This window comes from Anomaloglossus baeobatrachus, chromosome 4, assembly GCF_048569485.1.
Source record: "Anomaloglossus baeobatrachus isolate aAnoBae1 chromosome 4, aAnoBae1.hap1, whole genome shotgun sequence".
Taxonomy (NCBI): Eukaryota; Metazoa; Chordata; class Amphibia; order Anura; family Aromobatidae; genus Anomaloglossus; species Anomaloglossus baeobatrachus.
In genome coordinates, this window is record NC_134356.1 from 656,454,101 (window position 1) to 656,473,834 (window position 19,734).

The 19,734-nt window shown below is 47.1% G+C and overlaps 1 protein-coding gene across 2 annotated transcripts in view; it reads left to right on the forward strand.

Moving 5' to 3' along the window:
• The window catches only part of PDE4A (phosphodiesterase 4A), a 1,076,361-nt gene that overhangs the window by 746,981 nt on the left and 309,646 nt on the right, over nucleotides 1-19,734 (forward strand). The window contains exon 1 of one of the 2 annotated variants that reach the window (XM_075346505.1): nucleotides 17,017-17,306. The exons of the other annotated variant lie outside the window; for it this stretch is intronic. Within the exon in view, the coding sequence (XP_075202620.1) occupies nucleotides 17,017-17,306 (290 nt within the window). Of the gene's footprint in view, nucleotides 1-17,016; nucleotides 17,307-19,734 lie in introns of those variants that run through there. 2 annotated transcript variants of the gene reach the window in all.

Genomic DNA, 19,734 nt, shown 5'->3' on the forward strand with positions numbered 1-19,734 from the left:
TGCCTCTGCCACTCCAGAGGTCCCTATCTACTCATGTGTCTGTGTCACCCTGTCCTGGGGGTCATCTGCCACAGTCCCGGTCCCTACCCTGGGAGTAGCACCTGGCATCCGCCTCTTTACAGGCTCTTAGTCAAGCCCCTCCCACCTAAAGGATAAGCTCGAGGTCCCCCTGTGGTCCAGTGAGTCCACCTTTGCTCGCCACAGTACCATCCCTGGCGGTGAGCGTGACACCTGGACCTCCAGTGATCGGCTCTGATCCACCAGCAATCCTTTTAAGTCTTCAGTTTCCCTTCAGCGCCCCCATAGGGAAAATGAGGCATTACATGGCATATAGGTGTTTTCACAGGACAGGTCCTCCAAAGTGAAATTCACTCTTTGTACCTGCTATCCAAGAACTTAAAATCCAGAATGGAGGACCACCCTCATTTATCCCTATAAAATAAGAGAATTAGACTTTGACTTGACTAGACTAGACCTGGTCCATTGGCCACATCGGTGGTCTATGGATATTAGATGGGAGCTGCCTCCTAACGCGCAGCATCTGTGGCTCCTCATTTTATTAGTTGGTTTGGCGCAACATCATCATTGAGGCGTGACGCACATGTGATGTAGCACCAGGACAGCTAATCCAAAAAAAGGCGGTTCTCAGAGTTTCCCTCAAGCAACATAAGATTACCGATGCGACCATTCGACCAGGTTTACAATAGGCATGTGATACCTTCCTAAAGGACATTAGTCAAGCCAGAATGGGTTTATTTAGGTCACTGTCATGCTTTAGCTGAACTGCTCCACCTCCATGACTACAAGTAGGGACTGATCACTGTGACTCTTTAGCTGAGCTGCTCCACCTACAAGTAGGGACTGGCTACTATGACTTTTAAGCTGTGCTACTCCACCTACAAGTGGGGAGTGGCCTGTCATGGGTGTGTCACAGTTGACACAGTCCTGTAGTGTCCAGCAATAGAAGGTCACAGTGTTTGGCTGCGCAAAATGCTCCCTGACTTTATTCCTGCTGTCAGTATTTAGTGTACTAGGTAGCTCAGCTGCTGGATTTTCTTCCTTTTCCCTTTAAGACCCAGTGGAGCTCCTCTTCCCTTCAGCTGCTAGTCATCTGTTTGTCTCCTTGGATGTAAATACTCCCATCTTCTCTGGACTGGTGCGGGTGATGTTGTTCAGTTCATTCAAGATCTGGTTACAAGCAGGTGGCTTGTACTCATCTGTGGTATCGTTGCTGTAACTTTGCTGAACTCCTGCTTGAGTCATCTGTGGATAAGTAGTTCAGGCTTTTCCTCTGTGTGTCCTCCTTGTAACTTCTTTAGTGTTTAGTGAGGTTGACGAAAAGTTCATCCCGCCCGTTCTCTATTTAAGGCCCTAGGGTCAGGTATCCGGCTCGGTGCATTTGTGTGCAAACTATCTAGGGTGGTCACGGAAGCCAGGGCCAGCAGTAGGTTTGGTAGGTTTGGTCAGAGGTCACCATCTCCCTTCCCTTTCGCTTGGTACTTCCCCATACCTAGCATGACATGACCACGGTGAGTCTTTAGCTAATCTGCTGCACCTACAAGTAGTGACTGGCCACCTTCACTTTTTATCTGAACTGTTTCACCTCGATGACTACAAGTAGGGACTGGCCACTCTGACACTTTAGGTGAACTTATTCCCCCATGATTACAAGTAGGGACTGGCCACTGTGACTCTTTAGCTGTGCTGCTCCACCTCCATGACTACAAGTAGGGCTGGTCACTTTGACTTGTTAGCAGAGCTGCTCCACCTTAATGACTACAAGTAGGACTGGTAACTGTGACTCTTTAGCTGTGCGGCTCCACCCCATGACTACAAGTAGGGACTGGCCATTGTGACTCTTTAGCTGAGCTTCTTCACCTCCATGACTACAAATAGGGACTGGCCACTGTGACTCTTTAGCTGAGCTGCTCCACCTTCATGGCTACAAGTAGGGACTGGCCACTGTGACTCTTTAGCTGAGCTGCTCCACCTTCATGACTACAAGTAGGGACTGGCCACTGTGACTCTTTAGCTGAGCTGCTCCACCTTCATGACTACAAGTAGGGACTGGCCACTGTGACTCTTTAGCTGAGCTGCTCCCCCTTCATGACTACAAGTAGGGACTGGCCACTGTGACTCTTTAGCTGAGCTGCTCCCCCTCCATGGCTACAAGTAGGGACTGACCACTGTGACTCTTTAGCTGAGCTGCTCCCCCTCCATGGCTACAAGTAGGGACTGACCACTGTGACTCTTTAGCTGAGCTGCTCCCCCTCCATGGCTACAAGTAGGGACTGGCCACTGTGACTCTTTAGCTGTGCTGCTCCCCCTCCATGGCTACAAGTAGGGACTGGCCACTGTGACTCTTTAGCTGAGCTGCTCCCCCTCCATGGCTACAAGTAGTGACTGACCACTGTGACTCTTTAGCTGAGCTGCTCCCCCTCCATGGCTACAAGTAGGGACTGGCCACTGTGACTCTTTAGCTGTGCTGCTCCCCCTCCATGGCTACAAGTAGGGACTGGCCACTGTGACTCTTTAGCTGAGCTGCTCCCCCTCCATGGCTACAAGTAGGGACTGGCCTCTGTGATTCTTTAGCTGTGCTGCTCCACCTCCATGGCTACAAGTAGGGACTGGCCACTGTGACTCTTTAGCTGTGCTGCTCCACCTCCATGACTACAAGTAAGGACTGGCCACTGTGACTCTTTAGCTGAGCTGCTCCCCCTCCATGACTACAAGTAGGGACTGGCCACTGTGACTCTTTAGCTGTGCTGCTCCACCTCCATGACTACAAGTAGGGACTGGCCACTGTGACTCTTTAGCTGAGCTTCTCCCCCTCCATGACTACAAGTAAGGACTGGCCACTGTGATTCTTTAGCTGAGCTGCTCCACCTTCATGACTACAAGTAAGGACTGGCCACTGTGACTCTTTAGCTGAGCTGCTCCCCCTCCATGACTACAAGTAGGGACTGGCCACTATGACTCTTTAGCTGTGCTGCTCCACCTCCATGACTACAAGTAGGGACTGGCCACTGTGACTCTTTAGCTGAGCTGCTCACCCTCCATGACTACAAGTAGGGACTGGCCACTGTGACTCTTTAGCTAAGCTGCTCCCCCTCCATGACTACAAGTAGGGACTGGCCACTGTGACTCTTTAGCTGAGCTGCTCCACCTCCATGACTACAAGTAGGGACTGGCCACTGTGACTCTTTAGCTGAGCTGCTCCACCTCCATGACTACAAGTAGGGACTGGCCACTGTGACTCTTTAGCTGAGCTGCTCCACCTCCATGACTACAAGTTTGCAATATACGCAAAAATGCAAATGGCGATCAAAGTTCAGAAATGTCTACAGAAATGTCTTTGGAAACCTCTGTGAGCCTCTGTTGGTGTCATTATTGCAATTTTCTTTTGTCCGCAGCTTCACGCTTCTGGAGCTACGTGCATCAACACATCCATTAGTCATAAACCAGCAGAGATGTCTGCAGCAAGGCTGTGATGTTGCCCAACAAAGCCTGTTAAATCATCTTTGCTTCATGCGTCTTTATGAGTAAAGAGTGGCGTGGATCTCAAGGTTTCACTAGTGTCCTCGACTTCAACGGTTTAAGCAATGAGCAGGTGTCGCACTGGTAAAAGAATCTTATGATGTCTGGTGAATGATATTCGTCCTCCACATTCTGTCAGCCTCACCGTATGCACTCCACAAGGCTCCGTTCACCTCGTTGCCAGGATTTGTTGATCTCTGATGGCCAGAATAGGATAGTCAGATGCCAAATGCATTTATAAAGTGAACGGAGCTCAAACAGCACAGCCCCGTTCAGTGTATAGGGGCTGTTCTGGTGTACTGTAGCTCAGATCCCAATCACTTCAAAAAAATACATATGCACTTGTTTCACGGTGTGTGCTTTGGATGGTTTTATGCAGGTTTTTATAAAACCGTCACCATCAGGGGGCTCCTATACTATTCCTCGTGCTAGGGGACCCTAGACGATCCCTGACCTCCGGATTACTCCTGATGGTGGAGATGGTGGAGTCCCATGGCTGGCTGTTCTCCAGTTCACAACTAATCTGTTTCCCTCCCCCTCTCCCCAGGGAAGGAAGGGTGGTGACACGAAAAGCAAGAGAAGGAAGGCAACAACCAAAGGGACATCAAGGCTTAACATCACAACCACTTATAGCATCACAGTATTACAACCAGCAGTAAGTCTGGATCACAACACCTCACCAGACCAGTATAGAAAAGCTATAGCTGGCATTAAAGGAAATGTCCAGCCAGCATATATAGGAGGGGAGTGAATGTGACTAGCTCCCCCACAGCATGTGATCAAAGGCGACTAACAAGCAGCCTAGCAGAGATTAACTCTTGCTAGCCTGCCTATGAACTACAAGTCTGTGGGTCGAACCCGAGTCTGTCTGTGCTGATTAGAGACATCAGAGAAGTCAGCAGGCAGAGTGCCAGAATCTGTAGTCTCCACAGATCCTGACAGTTTGTGACGTTTGTAAAAACCTCTTTGTGACAAATCATTCCTTATTTTGGGTAATTAAATTCTTAGTGTTCCTCGAGGGAGGGGTTAAATGCCTGGAAATGCAATTATGAGATTTTTTTTTTCATTTAAAGGGCCGGACCCTGAAGAGTTATCAGCGAGAGATCAGAGTCTTCATGTGAGAGCGTTCTTCGAACCTGCAGATATTCGCACCTTTCTGCTTTGATGAGCGTTACGGAGTTTCTGGGTCTTATTTTAGATTGTTTTTTTTATAAGTTGCCGTCTGTTAGTGTGTGAAAAGGAAACAAATATTACAAAGAAAACATAAACACCGAGGCGCCTGCCACCCGCTCTTCCCAATACAAACGCTTTATATCTGCTGGCAAAAATCCCTCTCATTATCCCGTTACCAGGTGTCACTATATTTCCTGCCACCGAGAAGAATTGGCTGGCAATGTGAGGAGACATACGTTCCATTCAAATCAGATCATGTCGCACCGGTTCCAACCAACCCAGTTAAATCCCATTAGACTGCACCCTCGTCATACACATGTGATAACTGGATCTTTTCCCTCATCCCATAAAAATAGAAAAATAGGCAAAAAATCAGGGTTTGATCGTTCTGGATACCTTTTGAGGATGATACGCTTTCACATAGTTTCTCCAGTGCCTGGAAGTAAGTCTTCCATTTCCCTACAGCACCTCCGCAGGAAAGATAAAGTATTACACGATGGCTTTTGAACTCAATAGACTGTCCCTGATACTTCTGGGACTCATTTTGAAGACTTTTTACTGATAAAACCCTCATCGATCAGCTGTAATCTGTAGGGAATAAATGTTCATTTTCCACAGGGGATATAAAATATTACACCTCACCTATTGAAATCAATAGGCTGTCTGGATATTGCAGGACAGGACAGGTCCTCCAGAGTAGAGGTAGGTAATTCATTTTCCCGATGTGGCCACATGAGAAGCCGTGACTAATGTGGAGGGTCAAACCAATAGGCTGAAATGTATTATGCTATATTTTAATATTGTCATATTAATTACAATTCAAATTATTATTTTATATTCATAACTTAATGGTTAGCAGAAATAAGTATGCAGATATCACAATATATCATACAGAGACCTACTGTAACGCCTGCCTGGATCAACAGACTCAGGTGGGATGTAATGGACAGGCTAGAGGGAAGCCACTCACCAAGCAGGACCCCCAGAACCCTGAAACACTTTAACCCCTATACAGGTATTTGGAATTACACAGGGCCCTGGAGATCACTACCTGTGGAAGGCTGCAGTCCGATGAGAGTAGTCGTCAGGCAGGGTCAAACCAGGAATAGCAGAACAGGGACAGAATCGGCAGACAAGGACGTAATCAGAAAACGTAGCAGAGGTCAAATCCGGATCGGGCAGCGAGGCACAAAAACAGCAGGCAGAAGGGTAGTCAGAAAACACGCAGAAGTCAGCACACAGGAATCACAAAACAGAACAGGGCGGACCAGGAGCCAGGAAATCAGAACTATCTCTGGCAGTGGTCAGCAGACAGGAGGGGGAATAAGAAGGGTGTGGTGTCTTCCCATTGGCTACAGGTGAATGTTGGCAACTTCAGCTGGAAGACACACGACACCTACAGTCAGCCAGTGGTACTGCAGGTTCCAGGGAAACCCAGCCTAGCGGATGAGCGGAGCCTGTGCTCCGCAGAGCCACGGGCACCGACTCCTCTCCCATCACCAGCACTATCCATGGTGGGAACACGTCGTCTGGCGATCGGAGCAGAAGTCGCAGGAGCGGACTCCGGTGGGGACGTGACACCTACATACAGTATGAGCTCCCACATAGCCCCTGAATATACAGTATGAGATCCTGACATATCACCCTATATACGGTGTAAGACCTCATATAGCCTCTCTATATACAGTGTGTTCTGCCATATAGACTTTCTGTATACAGTGTGTTCTCCCAAATAGCCTCTCTGTATAGAGTGTGAGCCCCCACATAGCCTCTCTATATACAGTGTGAGGCCCCACATAGCCTCTCTGTATAGAGTGTGAGCCCCCACATAGCCTCTCTGTATACAGTATGAGCCCCCACATAGTCTCTCTGTATACAGTAAGAGCCCCCACATAGTCTCTCTGTATACAGTGTGAGCCCCCACATAGTCTCTCTGTATACAGTAAGAGCCCCCACATAGCCTCTCTGTATACAGTGTGAGCCCCCAAATAGCCTCACTATATATAATGAGTGCCCACATAACCTCTCTGTAAACAGTATGAATCCCCATATAGCCTCTCCATATACAGTGTGAGTCCCCACATAGCCTCTCTATATACAATATGAGCAATTGCATAACCTCTCTATAATCAGTGTGAGCCCCTACATAGCCTCCTATAGACAGTATAAACCCTCACATAGCCTCTCTATACTATACAATATGAGCCCTTATATAGCCCCCTATATACAATGTGAGCCCTTACATAGCCACTCTATATACAGTGTGAGCCCCCCATATCCTCTTTATATATAATAGAAGCCCTCACATAGCCCCTATATACAGTTGCTGGTAAACTGCTGAGTGTGGTTTGGTGTGTCGTGGGCATTCTCTTGTGGTCTGTTTATTCCCGAACTGCTTTTCATTTCCTCCTGGTCTTGTATTTTCTAATACCTCTGTGAGTTAGTTTTAGTTTCCCCATTTATTTGTGAAGGTTTTATCCACTCCAGTCCCGGCCCTCCCCTGTGGTGGGGGGCAGGGGGTATTCGAGCAGGGCTGCCAGGAGCAGGACTAGGTTGGCGGCCCATACCTTTTCACTATCAGAAGTACCTCTGGGATAAGAGACAGCTAGGGCACCCTAGCCTGAGGAACAGTCTAAGATCTCCGGTTCCCGATGATCCCCTTATACCTCATGACAGATGGCATATGATAGTGGTATTTCATTACTTTACAAGAAATGTCCTTCTTTATAGAGGACCTGTCACCAGATAAAAAGATAACAGTGTTTGCTCTTATTTTACTCCCGTTGCTGCCGTGAGTATTTTACTTTTTTCATTAAAAAAATCCGCTAAACAGTTACAGAACTATGGGCCTTTTTTTTTATATACACTTTATAAGGGGGTGTGGCACACAGGATAATTATGCAGAGTAGTCTAAAGATACGCCCCCGAGGATTTTGTGAGCCACGCCCCCTCGATAAGGACCATAAAGATTAGTACTAAATAAAAGGGCCCATATCTAGTGAACCATGTGGCGGATTTTTAAAAAAATGAAAGTTGGAATACTCCGAGAAGTAGCAGGGATAAAACAAGAGTAAAAATTTCCCACTTTTGACCTGGTGACAGCTCCTCTTTAAAGGCAATATGCAAATTCTGAAAATGATCATTTCTGTTTCAGCAGATGTGACAACACTAAGGAGACGAAATGTATAAAATAAAGATTGGGACGTGTGACTGTGACCTCCATGATGTAGTATAAAACAAGGATGGACTCTTTGGATGTCGCACACGGAAGCTGTGTCGTTGCGTGTCTGCCTTCCATGATGTATGGTTGGGCTGAAGAGATTGTGGTCCATGATGTTTGCTAAAGTGGAGGCACATAGGTTACCTAGCAGCATTTTACTAAAGCTATGCGCGGCATTGTGACTGGTTGACCACATTAGATTCATGTTTGCTGTTCCTATGGCTGCTTACAGGATACAGCAGCAAAGATTGTGCTGTGTATATATTTGTACAGTGCCATTATATACCATATAGGCTGACAACCAGTGAGTCATTGCCAACAGTCTCAGTTAAAGAGTTATCCCCAAAATATGAAAGTATCACCTATCGACTACGTTCTGATCGCTGGGGGTCCAGCAATCCATAAATCACCTATCCATAACTTCATATTTTGGAAATAACCGTTTTAAAATGTCCTTCCGTTTTGTGTGTACAGCTCCTATGCTGTCCTATGTGTCTCCATCCATAGATAGTGAACACATACTGTAATATTGGAAGTTCTCACATCATTTATGGTGACCACCATACCAACAAAACCTCCAAAAATACAGAAGCTAAAAAAAAATAACCACATTACTGGATGGATTCATCTGTAGTGTGGTGTGGGGCAGTAGTCGTGGGTGAAGTGCTGTTCTCTTACACCCCGGGGCAAACTATGTGAAAGATGAGGTCCTGACTGGGTGAGTGGACTTGTGTCGTGAGGGCGGTACACCCATGCCGGCCCCACGTTGCTGATAGCATGGGCTGGCCAGGACTAGTTGTCAACCAATTTGCTAAAGGAGACCACCAGTTCTTTACCAACAGTCTATAACTTCATAACTACTGTACACAGGAAAGATGTCTTCTACAACAGGCCCTGTTGGATTAGGGGGAGGGAGATGGCATCACCAGTGGTGGTTATATATAGCATTAATGGCAACAAGCCCTAACCCTGACCCGGTGCAGAGGTGTTGTGTGTTTTGTGTGCATACCAATGGATGACCTCTTCCATACCCAGGATGGAATACCACACCTGTGGCTGAGGTGCAGTACCTCTGTGGTGATTGAAGCCTCAGGGGCGCCACACTGACACCATGGATGACACCGTGTTATCATCACCTCTTTTGTATATGTGGCTCAAGTCACCTCTAGCTGCAGGCACACCCACATCATGGAGCTTTTTCGGCTAACCAGACTGTAAAGGATGCTTTACACGAGACGAGCTATCGTGCGATGCATCGTCGGGGGTCACGGTTTTCGTGACGCACATCCGGCATCGTTCACGACGTCGTCTCGTGTGACACCTCCAAGCGACGCAGAATCACCCAGAAATCGTGAGTCGTGTACTCGTCGATCAGTTTCAAAAAATTGTTTCATTAAAATGGCGCCCGGGTTGTTCATCCTTCCCGAGGCAGCACACATCGCTCCGTGTGACACCCCGGGAACGATGAACACAGCTTACCTGCATCCCGTGGCTCCCGCCGGCAATGCGGAAGGAAGGAGGTGGGCGGGATGTTTATATCCCGCTTATCTCCGCCTCTCCGCTTCTATTGGCCGGCCGCAGTGTGACGTCGCTGTGACGCCGAATGTCCCTCCTCCTTCAGGAAGTGGATGTTCGCCGCCCACAGCGAGGTCGCTCAGCAGGTAAGTACGTGTGACAGGGGTTTCACGACTTTGTGCGACACGGGCAGCGATTTGTCCGTGACGCACAAACGACGGAGGCGGGTACGATCAATCGTGAAATCGCACAATTGGTCGTCTCGTGTAAAGCACCCTTTAGTCTGCTCTAGTCACATGCTACACCCTATCTGATATTTCACAGGAGATCATCACTTTCCCTGTATCCTAGCCATTCCCACTATGGACTAGTTCCAATATTTAAAGTTTTTTTTTCCCACTAACAAAGTTAATTTAATTAATAGATTTTGGAATAAGAATTTCCACAATTGGATGTGTTTTAAAACAAATGTTCCTGTGTTGAGATAATCTTATATATGTGTCCCTCCTATGTACAGTGTAATGGCCGTGTCTGACCGTACAGGTACACCGTCTGATCATACCTCAGCTCCTGAGCCGGGAAAGAAGTAAAAAAGCTTAAAGACATTACAGCACGGGATCACAGATACTTCTTTCTTTGAGGTAAAACATTTTAAAAATCAGGAAGGGAAATGTTTTACCTCACAAAAAGAATCAGCTGTTAGCCCGTGCTGTGATGTCTGTATACTCTCGTTTACGTCCTCCCTGACCCAGGAGCTGTGATATGATCAGACCATGTCACTGTACGGTCAGACACGGCCATTACACAGTACACAGCAGAGACACATATATAAGATTATCTCAGCACAGGAACATTTTTTTAAATACATCCAATTGTGGAAATTATTATTCCAAGATCTATAGATTAAAATCAACTTTAAAATTAACTTTGTTATTGGGAAAACCCTTTGAACTACAGTATGTCCGACCCTACTGTCTGCGCAGCACATACAATACCTCTATATAAAATCATTCACACGACACATTGCCGCCTCAATAACGCATGACATCATTCACATTACAATACATGACAACAACGCAATTTTGTGTCTTCAAGGGGAATTCGACAACAAGTCCACTTCCTTACACATCTCCCCTCTACAAAAGAAATCTAAAGTTTTTCAGTATTTTATTTGCAGCCAATAATGAAGAGAAAATGCTCCACAATAAGACAAGCTCACAGAAGAGAAAAGCCGTTCAGAGGGGAGAATAAAGAAAAGAAAAACATCCTATCCTGAAGGGGTTAAGAATTAGTCAGCCGGCAGTTCCCTCTCCATCATTCTCCCTGTGCTTCTGACGTGTGTTGGCCATTATACTGTCTGTAGGGTTATGTGGGGGCTATTATACTGTTTGGAGGGCTATGGGGGCCATTATACTGCTTGGTGTGTACTGGGGCGGCCATTATAGAGTTTGAAGGATTATGGGGCAATTATACTATTTGTAGGGCTATGTGGGGGCCATTATATAGTTTGGAGGACTATGTGCGCTCATTATTCTGTTTGGAGGGCTATATAGGAGCCATGAGAGCTCTTTGTTTGTGCCAACTATACAGTGCGTAGGTCTATGTGGCGCCCATTATTCTGTATGGAGGACTATGTGGGGCCCATTATTCTGTATGGAGGACTATGTGGGGCCCATTATTCTGTATGGAGGACTATGTGGGGCCCATTATTCTGTATGGAGGACTATGTGGGGCCCATTATTCTGTATGGAGGACTATATGGGGCCCATTATTCTGTATGGAGGGCTATGTGGGGTCCATTATTCTGTATGGAGGGCTATGTGGGGTCCATTATTCTGTATGGAGGACTATGTGGGGCCCATTATTCTGTATGGAGGACTATGTGGGGCCCATTATTCTGTATGGAGGACTATGTGGGGCCCATTATTCTGTATGGAGGGCTATGTGGGGTCCATTATTCTGTATGGAGGACTATGTAGGGCCCATTATTCTGTATGGAGGACTATGTGGGGCCCATTATTCTGTATGGAGGACTATGTGGGGCCCATTATTCTGTATGGAGGGCTATGTGGGGTCCATTATTCTGTATGGAGGGCTATGTGGGGTCCATTATTCTGTATGGAGGACTATGTGGGGCCCATTATTCTGTATGGAGGACTATGTGGGGCCCATTATTCTGTATGGAGGACTATGTGGGGCCCATTATTCTGTATGGAGGGCTATGTGGGGTCCATTATTCTGTATGGAGGGCTATGTGGGGCCCATTATTCTGTATGGAGGACTATGTGGAGCCCATTATTCTGTATGGAGGGCTATGTGGGGCCCATTATTCTGTATGGAGGACTATGTGGGGCCCATTATTCTGTATGGGGACTATGTGGGGCCCATTATTCTGTATGGAGGGCTATGTGGGGTCCATTATTCTGTATGGAGGACTATGTAGGGCCCATTATTCTGTATGGAGGGCTATGTGGAGCCCATTATTCTGTATGGAGGACTATGTGGAGCCCATTATTCTGTATGGAGGACTATGTGGGGCCCTTTATTCTGTATGTGGGGCCCATTATTCTGTATGGAGGGCTATGTGGGGCCCATTATTCTGTATGGAGGGCTATGTGGGGCACATTATTCTGTATGGAGGGCTATGTGGGGCCCATTATTCTATATGGAGGACTATGTGGAGCCCATTATTCTGTATGGAGGACTATGTGGGGCCCTTTATTCTGTATGTGGGGCCCATTATTCTGTATGGAGGGCTATGTGGGGCCCATTATTCTGTATGGAGGGCTATGTGGGGTACATTATTCTGTATTGAGGACTATGTGGGGCCCATTATTCTGTATGGAGGACTATGTGGGGCCCATTATTCTGTATGGAGGGCTATGTGGGGTCCATTATTCTGTATGGAGGACTATGTAGGGCCCATTATTCTATATGGAGGGCTATGTGGAGCCCATTATTCTGTATGGAGGACTATGTGGAGCCCATTATTCTGTATGGAGGACTATGTGGGGCCCTTTATTCTGTATGTGGGGCCCATTATTCTGTATGGAGGGCTATGTGGGGCCCATTATTCTGTATGGAGGGCTATGTGGGGTACATTATTCTGTATTGAGGACTATGTGGGGCCCATTATTCTGTATGGAGGACTATGTGGGGCCCATTATTCTGTATGGAGGGCTATGTGGGGTCCATTATTCTGTATGGAGGACTATGTAGGGCCCATTATTCTGTATGGAGGGCTATGTGGAGCCCATTATTCTGTATGGAGGACTATGTGGAGCCCATTATTCTGTATGGAGGACTATGTGGGGCCCTTTATTCTGTATGTGGGGCCCATTATTCTGTATGGAGGGCTATGTGGGGCCCATTATTCTGTATGGAGGGCTATGTGGGGCACATTATTCTTATGTAGGGCTATGTGGGGCCCATTATTCTGTATGGAGGACTATGTGGAGCCCATTATTCTGTATGGAGGACTATGTGGAGCCCATTATTCTGTATGGAGGACTATGTGGGGCCCTTTATTCTGTATGTGGGGCCCATTATTCTGTATGGAGGGCTATGTGGGGCCCATTATTCTGTATGGAGGGCTATGTGGGGCACATTATTCTTATGTAGGGCTATGTGGGGCCCATTATTCTGTATGGAGGACTATGTGGAGCCCATTATTCTGTATGGAGGACTATGTGGGGCCCTTTTTTCTGTATGTGGGGCCCATTATTCTGTATGGAGGGCTATGTGGGGCCCATTATTCTGTATGGAGGGCTATGTGGGGCACATTATTCTGTATTGAGGGCTATGTGGGGCCCATTATTCTGTATGGAGGTCTATGTGGGGCCCATTATTCTGTATGGAGGTCTATGTGGGGCCATTATTCTGTATGGAGGGCTATGTGGGGCACATTATTCTGTATGGAGGGCTATGTGGGTCCCATTATTCTGTATGGAGGGCTATGTGGGGCCATTATTCTGTATGGAGGACTATGTGGGTCCGATTATTCTGTATGGAGGGCTATGTGGGGCCCATTATTCTGTATGGAGGGCTATGTGGGGCCCATAATTCTGTATGGAGGAGGACTATGTGGATCCCATTTTTCTGTATGGAGGACTATGTAGGAGCCATGAGAGCTCTGTGTGTTGGCCAATTATACAGTTCATACATATGTGTGGTCTGGTGTAAGGGTGTAACACTAGCAGCAGTGCCCCTGCACTGCTCCACTTCCTCCTCCCAGCAAGTACACCGCCACTCTCACCTTCTTCTGACTTCTACTCCTGGCAGAGTGCGCACCTCCTGCGTCTTCGAGGGGCAACACTCTCAATTACATTACGTCAGGTCTCTAGCCTATCGCTGGGAGAGATTAGGTATTTAGGGCACCCTCCCACCCTTGGCAGATACCTTTGCCATAATGTTTATGACCCTGTCATACTGTGTGTGTTACCTGTATTTGTATCCTGTCCCATATCAAGTACCCATGTCCTGTATCCCGCATCTGTATTCAGTGTCAAGTGTTTCTGTGTCATGTCCCCTTGCCCAGTACCATTATCCAGTGGCCGCGTCCTGTCCCATTGCCCAGTACCGGTATTCATCATCCAGTGCACGTGTCCTGTCCTGTCGCCCAGTATTAGTATCTAGTATCCAGTGGCCATGTCCTGTCCCATTGCCCAATACCGGTATGCAGTATCCAGTGGCCATGTCGCATCCTGTTGTCCAGGATTGGTATCCAGGATCCAGTGCCCATGTCCTGTCCCATTTCCCAGTAACGGTATCCAGTGGTCGTTTCCTATCCCATTGCCCAGTATTGGGATCCAGTATCCATTGCCCGGGACCTGTTCCGTAGCCCAGTACCGGTATCTAGTATACAGTGGCCATGGCGTGTCCTGTTGCCCAGGATTGGTATCCAGGTTCCAGTGGCTGTGGCCTGTCCCGCTGCCCAGTATTGGTATCCAGTATTGAGTGCCCATGTCCTGTCCTGTTGCCCAGTAACGGTATCCAGTGGCCATGACTTGTCCTTTTGCCCAGTATTGGGATCCAGTATCCAGTGCCCAGGTCCTGTCCCATAGCCCAGTATTGGCATCCACTATCGAGTGCCCATGTCCTGTCTTGTTGCCCAGTACTGGTATCCAATGCCCGGGTCCTGTCCCATTATCCAGTACCGGTATCCAGTGGCCATGTCCTGTCCCATTGCCTAGTACTCGTATCCAGTATCCAATGGTCGTGTCCTGTCCAGCCCAGTATCGGTAACGAGTGCCTGTGTCCTGTCCAGTTGCCCAGTATCGGTAACGAGTGCCTGTGTCCTGTCCTGTTGCCCAGTATTGGTATCCAGTATCCATTACCTGTGTCCTGTGCTGTTGCCCAGTATTGGTATCCAGTATCCATTACCTGTGTCCTGTGCTGTTGCCCAGTATCGGTATCCAGTATTCTGTGTTCATATCTTGTGGCTGTGTCCTGCTCCAGACTATTCCACCTGTACCTGAACCAGTGTGCCAAAGCCAGACCCTGACTAGCCTACACCAGCCATCCTCTTGGTACCAGCACCCAGATCCTCTCCAACCTGTGGTCCTGCTCTGTCCATCTCCCTAATCTGTACCAGCGTCCCTGACTCTTTGGTGGCAACTGCTACTGTACTGAGCGTTCCCTTGGAGCGGTACCTGGCGGCTACCAGCAGCACAAGCCTATTCTCACTATCAGAGGCGCTAGTGAAGACAGAGTAGTCTCTTAGTTACGTCCCTCCAGGGTGAGCCCGGTCCCGTGGCACAGTGAGTCCACACTTCTGTGCGTGACAAAGGGCCATTATACTGTATGGAGGGCTACGTCGGGGCTATCATATTATGTTGGGGTCTCCATACTATGCAGAATGGGGGTGTACTGTAGGGTAGGTCATCAAACTGTGCTATGGAGGAATCCACTGTGGGGGTATCATACCTTCATGCAGTGTTTGGAGGCACTTTTGTTGGTATCATAGTATAAGGAGGTCATGGAAGGGGTATCAGTGCGTGGGAACACTACGCGGCCTCAATTGGAGGAACATTACTTTGTAGGGGCTGCAGAGTTGTGAGATACGCTGATTTGTGACCTTTTTTGGGGGCCGGGGGGCAATTAGGACTTTAGCTATGGGCCCCATAATTAGAGGGGCTCAGAATAAATTCCAGTAAGGACATTAACTGGTCAATAAGACAAAGCTGAGTAATGAGGTTTCTCTATTATTAGATTAAAAAAACAAGAAAAATTGGAAATAATATTAAAAAAAAATAAATAAAAACCTCATAACTTCTAGTCTCAGGGACCCCACGTGTCTCCCCTAGTGGGCGTGGCTCACAGAAACCCCTTCTGCCTATTGGTATTAGCAAAGAGAGGAGAGGGAGGAGCCGAGCTCTGAGCGGCCCGCCTCCCGCGTGACGTCACAGCACTTTTCTGAAGGGAGGCGGGGGACACCTGGCAGAGTTCTGTCAGTCGCCCAGCAGTCTGGGCTGAGAGAGGAGGCAGGGACACGCCGCTCCGGCTTTTTCCACACGGGGATTACCGACTCGGAGCCGGCGGAGAACAGGATGGACGATGCCGTCTTTTTACCTAATGAAGCCTCCGTGCTACGAAATCCCATTTGGTCCGTGCACTTATGAGGAGACCCCACAAGACCGGTGCAGACGCTCGGGACGGAGAGTTTTCCTTGGCAGAATGATGAGGGATGCCAACCCCGTGTGAAGAGGAGTGAGGGGCAGCGGGGCTCTGTGCATTCCGGTCCAGCCCGGCTGCTGTGGTGCCCGCTGGTGGGATAGGAGCAGGGGCACACCCCAGGGCTGGTGCATGGTGCCCAGGAGCTGGCATTGCTGTGATGCATGGGCATGAAGACCCCCACAGGATGAAGTGCATGGACCCCAGTGCTGGAGTGCAGGCAGATCCTATATGATTTATCACCTTTGCACTAGATGCCAGTTTGCAGCCCCCCTTATAGGATCTGATGGCATCCTATGTGCAATAATCCCCCCTGGCAATAACCTAAGCAATAATCTGCGGAGAAGAAGAGACTTGGAGAGCAAAATATTCTATAGGATCTCTCCATGATAAAGCTCGACGCCTCGATTTTAGGAAATTCGTCTAAAAATAGACCGCCATCCCGTAAGGAGCGGCGCCGCGTCCCCCCATATATAGATCTCATATTGCTAATTGCTTCGTCTCAATAATCACGACCTGCCTTTATTTTTCTATTTTTTTTTTTTTTTTTTTTGCTTCGAACCAGAATTTTTTTTATTATTTTTATTCCAATTCTATTGCCTCCTTTATTTTTATATCTCCTTTTTTATATATATGTTTTGCAAAGCTTGTTAACCCTTGATTTCCTTTTTTTTTTTTTTTTTTTTTTTTAAAGTACTCCTAATAGATGGACCGGTGACGTGAACAGTCAGACAGATCCAATATTTTATTTTTATTACTAATTTTTTTTCTCCAGATTTTTATTTATTTATTTTTTTTAATATATATTTTTTTTGTTTTTTGCCATATTTTTTTGTTTTGGCTTTTTTTTTTTTTTTTTTAATCTTTTTATTCGTGTTATTTTTTGTTTGTTTTGCACAATGATGGAAGTACCGACCTGCACGAAAAAAAGTCTCTCGCTTTCTCTTCCCGTTCCACGGGAGGGACAAGCCACCCTGAAACCTCCACAGCATCTATGGAGGCAACCACGGACACCCATCAGAATAAAACATCGGGGTTACTCGGACACAGATCGCCACCCACACCGGCAGATGGAAAGAGCCGACGCCATGGACACGAGTGACCGACCCGGCTTGAGGAAATCCAGAATGTCCTGGCCGTCGTCTTTCCACGGGACCACCAGCAACAGCCATGCAAGCCATAAACACCGGTATGTAGGCGGAGGTCTTCTTTACTCCAGGCAGTGATTTGCGGTGGCTTCCTAACTTATTGGGTTCTTCCATTAATTTCTAGAACATTCTTATTGACTACCAAAAAAGCTAGGTTGGCGTCTGGTGTGCATGGTTTCTGTAGTCTTTATATATAGTTGCCCCCACAAGCTACTAGAGACCTCTTTATATGACATCAGGTTGCCATAATTTGGCGTATGGATATATTTGGCCTGATGGCTTAGTCTTCTGCCTCCTCTAATTTGGACCCTCAAATTGGTGACTTTTGTCCATAATCAGCCATGTAAAAAAATCAACTATTGTCCATATGGCTCAGTTGTTTGGCCCCTCTGCTAGTATAGACGTTCAGATTTATAGTTTATCTTCTGGATGATTGGGCATGTCTGGGAACCTTCTTTCCCCCTAGAGGTGGGATGTGATTATTACCAGGTGTTTGTTAAATTGGTCAGATGTCCATTGATTACCAGAACAGAGCACTATATGGGCATAATGGTGCAGTCAACGTGCCCTCCACCTTCTCTCCATACACGATATGGGCATAATGGTGCCGTCAACGTGTCCTCAACTCTCTCCATACACTATATGGGCATAATGGTGCCGTCAACGTGTCCTCAACTCTCTCCATACACTATATGGGTATAATGGTGCCGTCAACGTGTCCTCAACTCTCTCCATACACTATATGGGTATAATGGTGCCGTCAACGTGTCCTCAACTCTCTCCATACACTATATGCGCATAATGGTGCCGTCAACGTGTCCTCAACTCTCCTCATACACTATATGGGCATAATTTTGCCGTCAACGTGTCCTCAACTCTCTCCATACACTATATGGGTATAATGGTGCCGTCAACGTGTCCTCAACTCTCTCCATACACTATATGGGCATAATGGTGCCGTCAACGTGTCCTCAACTCTCTCCATACACTATATGCGCATAATGATGCCGTCAACGTGTCCTCAACTCTCCTCATACACTATATGGGCATAATGGTGCCGTCAACGTGTCCTCAACTCTCTCCATACACTATATGGGTATAATGGTGCCGTCAACGTGTCCTCAACTCTCTCCATACACTATATGCGCATAATGGTGCCGTCAACGTGTCCTCAACTCTCCTCATACACTATATGGGCATAATGGTGCCGTCAACGTGTCCTCAACTCTCTCCATACACTATATGCGCATAATGGTGCCGTCAACGTGTCTTCAACTCTCCTCATACACTATATGGGCATAATGGTGCCGTCAACGTGCCCTCAACTCTCTCCATACACTATATGGGCATAATGGTGCCGTCAACGTGCCCTCAACTCTCTCCATATACATCTGTGGAAGATGGCGATGGGCAAACAGAATAGGATATGGTTACCTTTTCCAACTGATGGATGGAATTTCATCCTGTTGGAATAATCTTTTCCGACCCCTAGATATTGACCATAGGGTGAACCTCTTGTATTACATGCTTTAGGTTAGAGCTGAGATTTATTTTTTTTGGAGGGGGTGTCATAGATTTAAAGGTGTTTCCCAAAGACAAGGAAATAAAGTGATTACTAAGGGGTCTGATGATTCAATGAACTGGTGTGAATGAAGCGCTGGCGTACATGCTCGATCACCACTCTGTATTTCTGTGTGCATGTCGGAGATGGTCTTCCATGAGTCCCATATGACGATGACTGCGATCACTATTGCACTACATTAGAGACTTGAGCACACATCATTCACTTGACTAGGGGGATCCCAAAAATGGAAATCCTAGAGATCATACATTTATACCCTATCGTATCGGGACGCCAATTTAATATAAAACCATGTTAGACTGATTATAAAAATTTGCCTACAACCTCCAAGGATAAAATAAATGAATGAGCACCATGGGTGCCTCATGGTGCTCTCCTTTTAAAATAAATCCCAGTCAAACAAAACCCGATCAGGGCATACAGACTTCATAGCAGAGGCTTGGGGCGCTCTAGTTGAGCACTTTTGAGTTTCCTTTTACAGCTAGAGAATCGTTTTTGGATGAATTAACCCCCCCCTTCCCGTATCGGGAAAACAACCAGCCCGCCAGGGTTTTGGGTGCTGAACCGAATCTTGGTGGTTGTGTAACACAGGTGACCACTAGAGGAATATGGATAGTCTAGTCCTCGTCTCTTTCAATGGTGGATGTCTGAGGTGCCCCATGCTGAGCCCATAGACATCAGATTGATAGCAGATCAAGAGATGGCCATAGACTTCTTTGGAAGAAGCCACTTCTTTCAGCGATTATTTTTTTTTTTTTTTTTTTTTTTTTTTTTTCCCCCCCACCACCACCACCGCCATACACATGCACGCTGGGCTCAGTCGGGTGTGCATGTGTTCTCCAAACGAGGGAATAATCTCCTGTAACTGCAAAAAATGGGGTATGTGT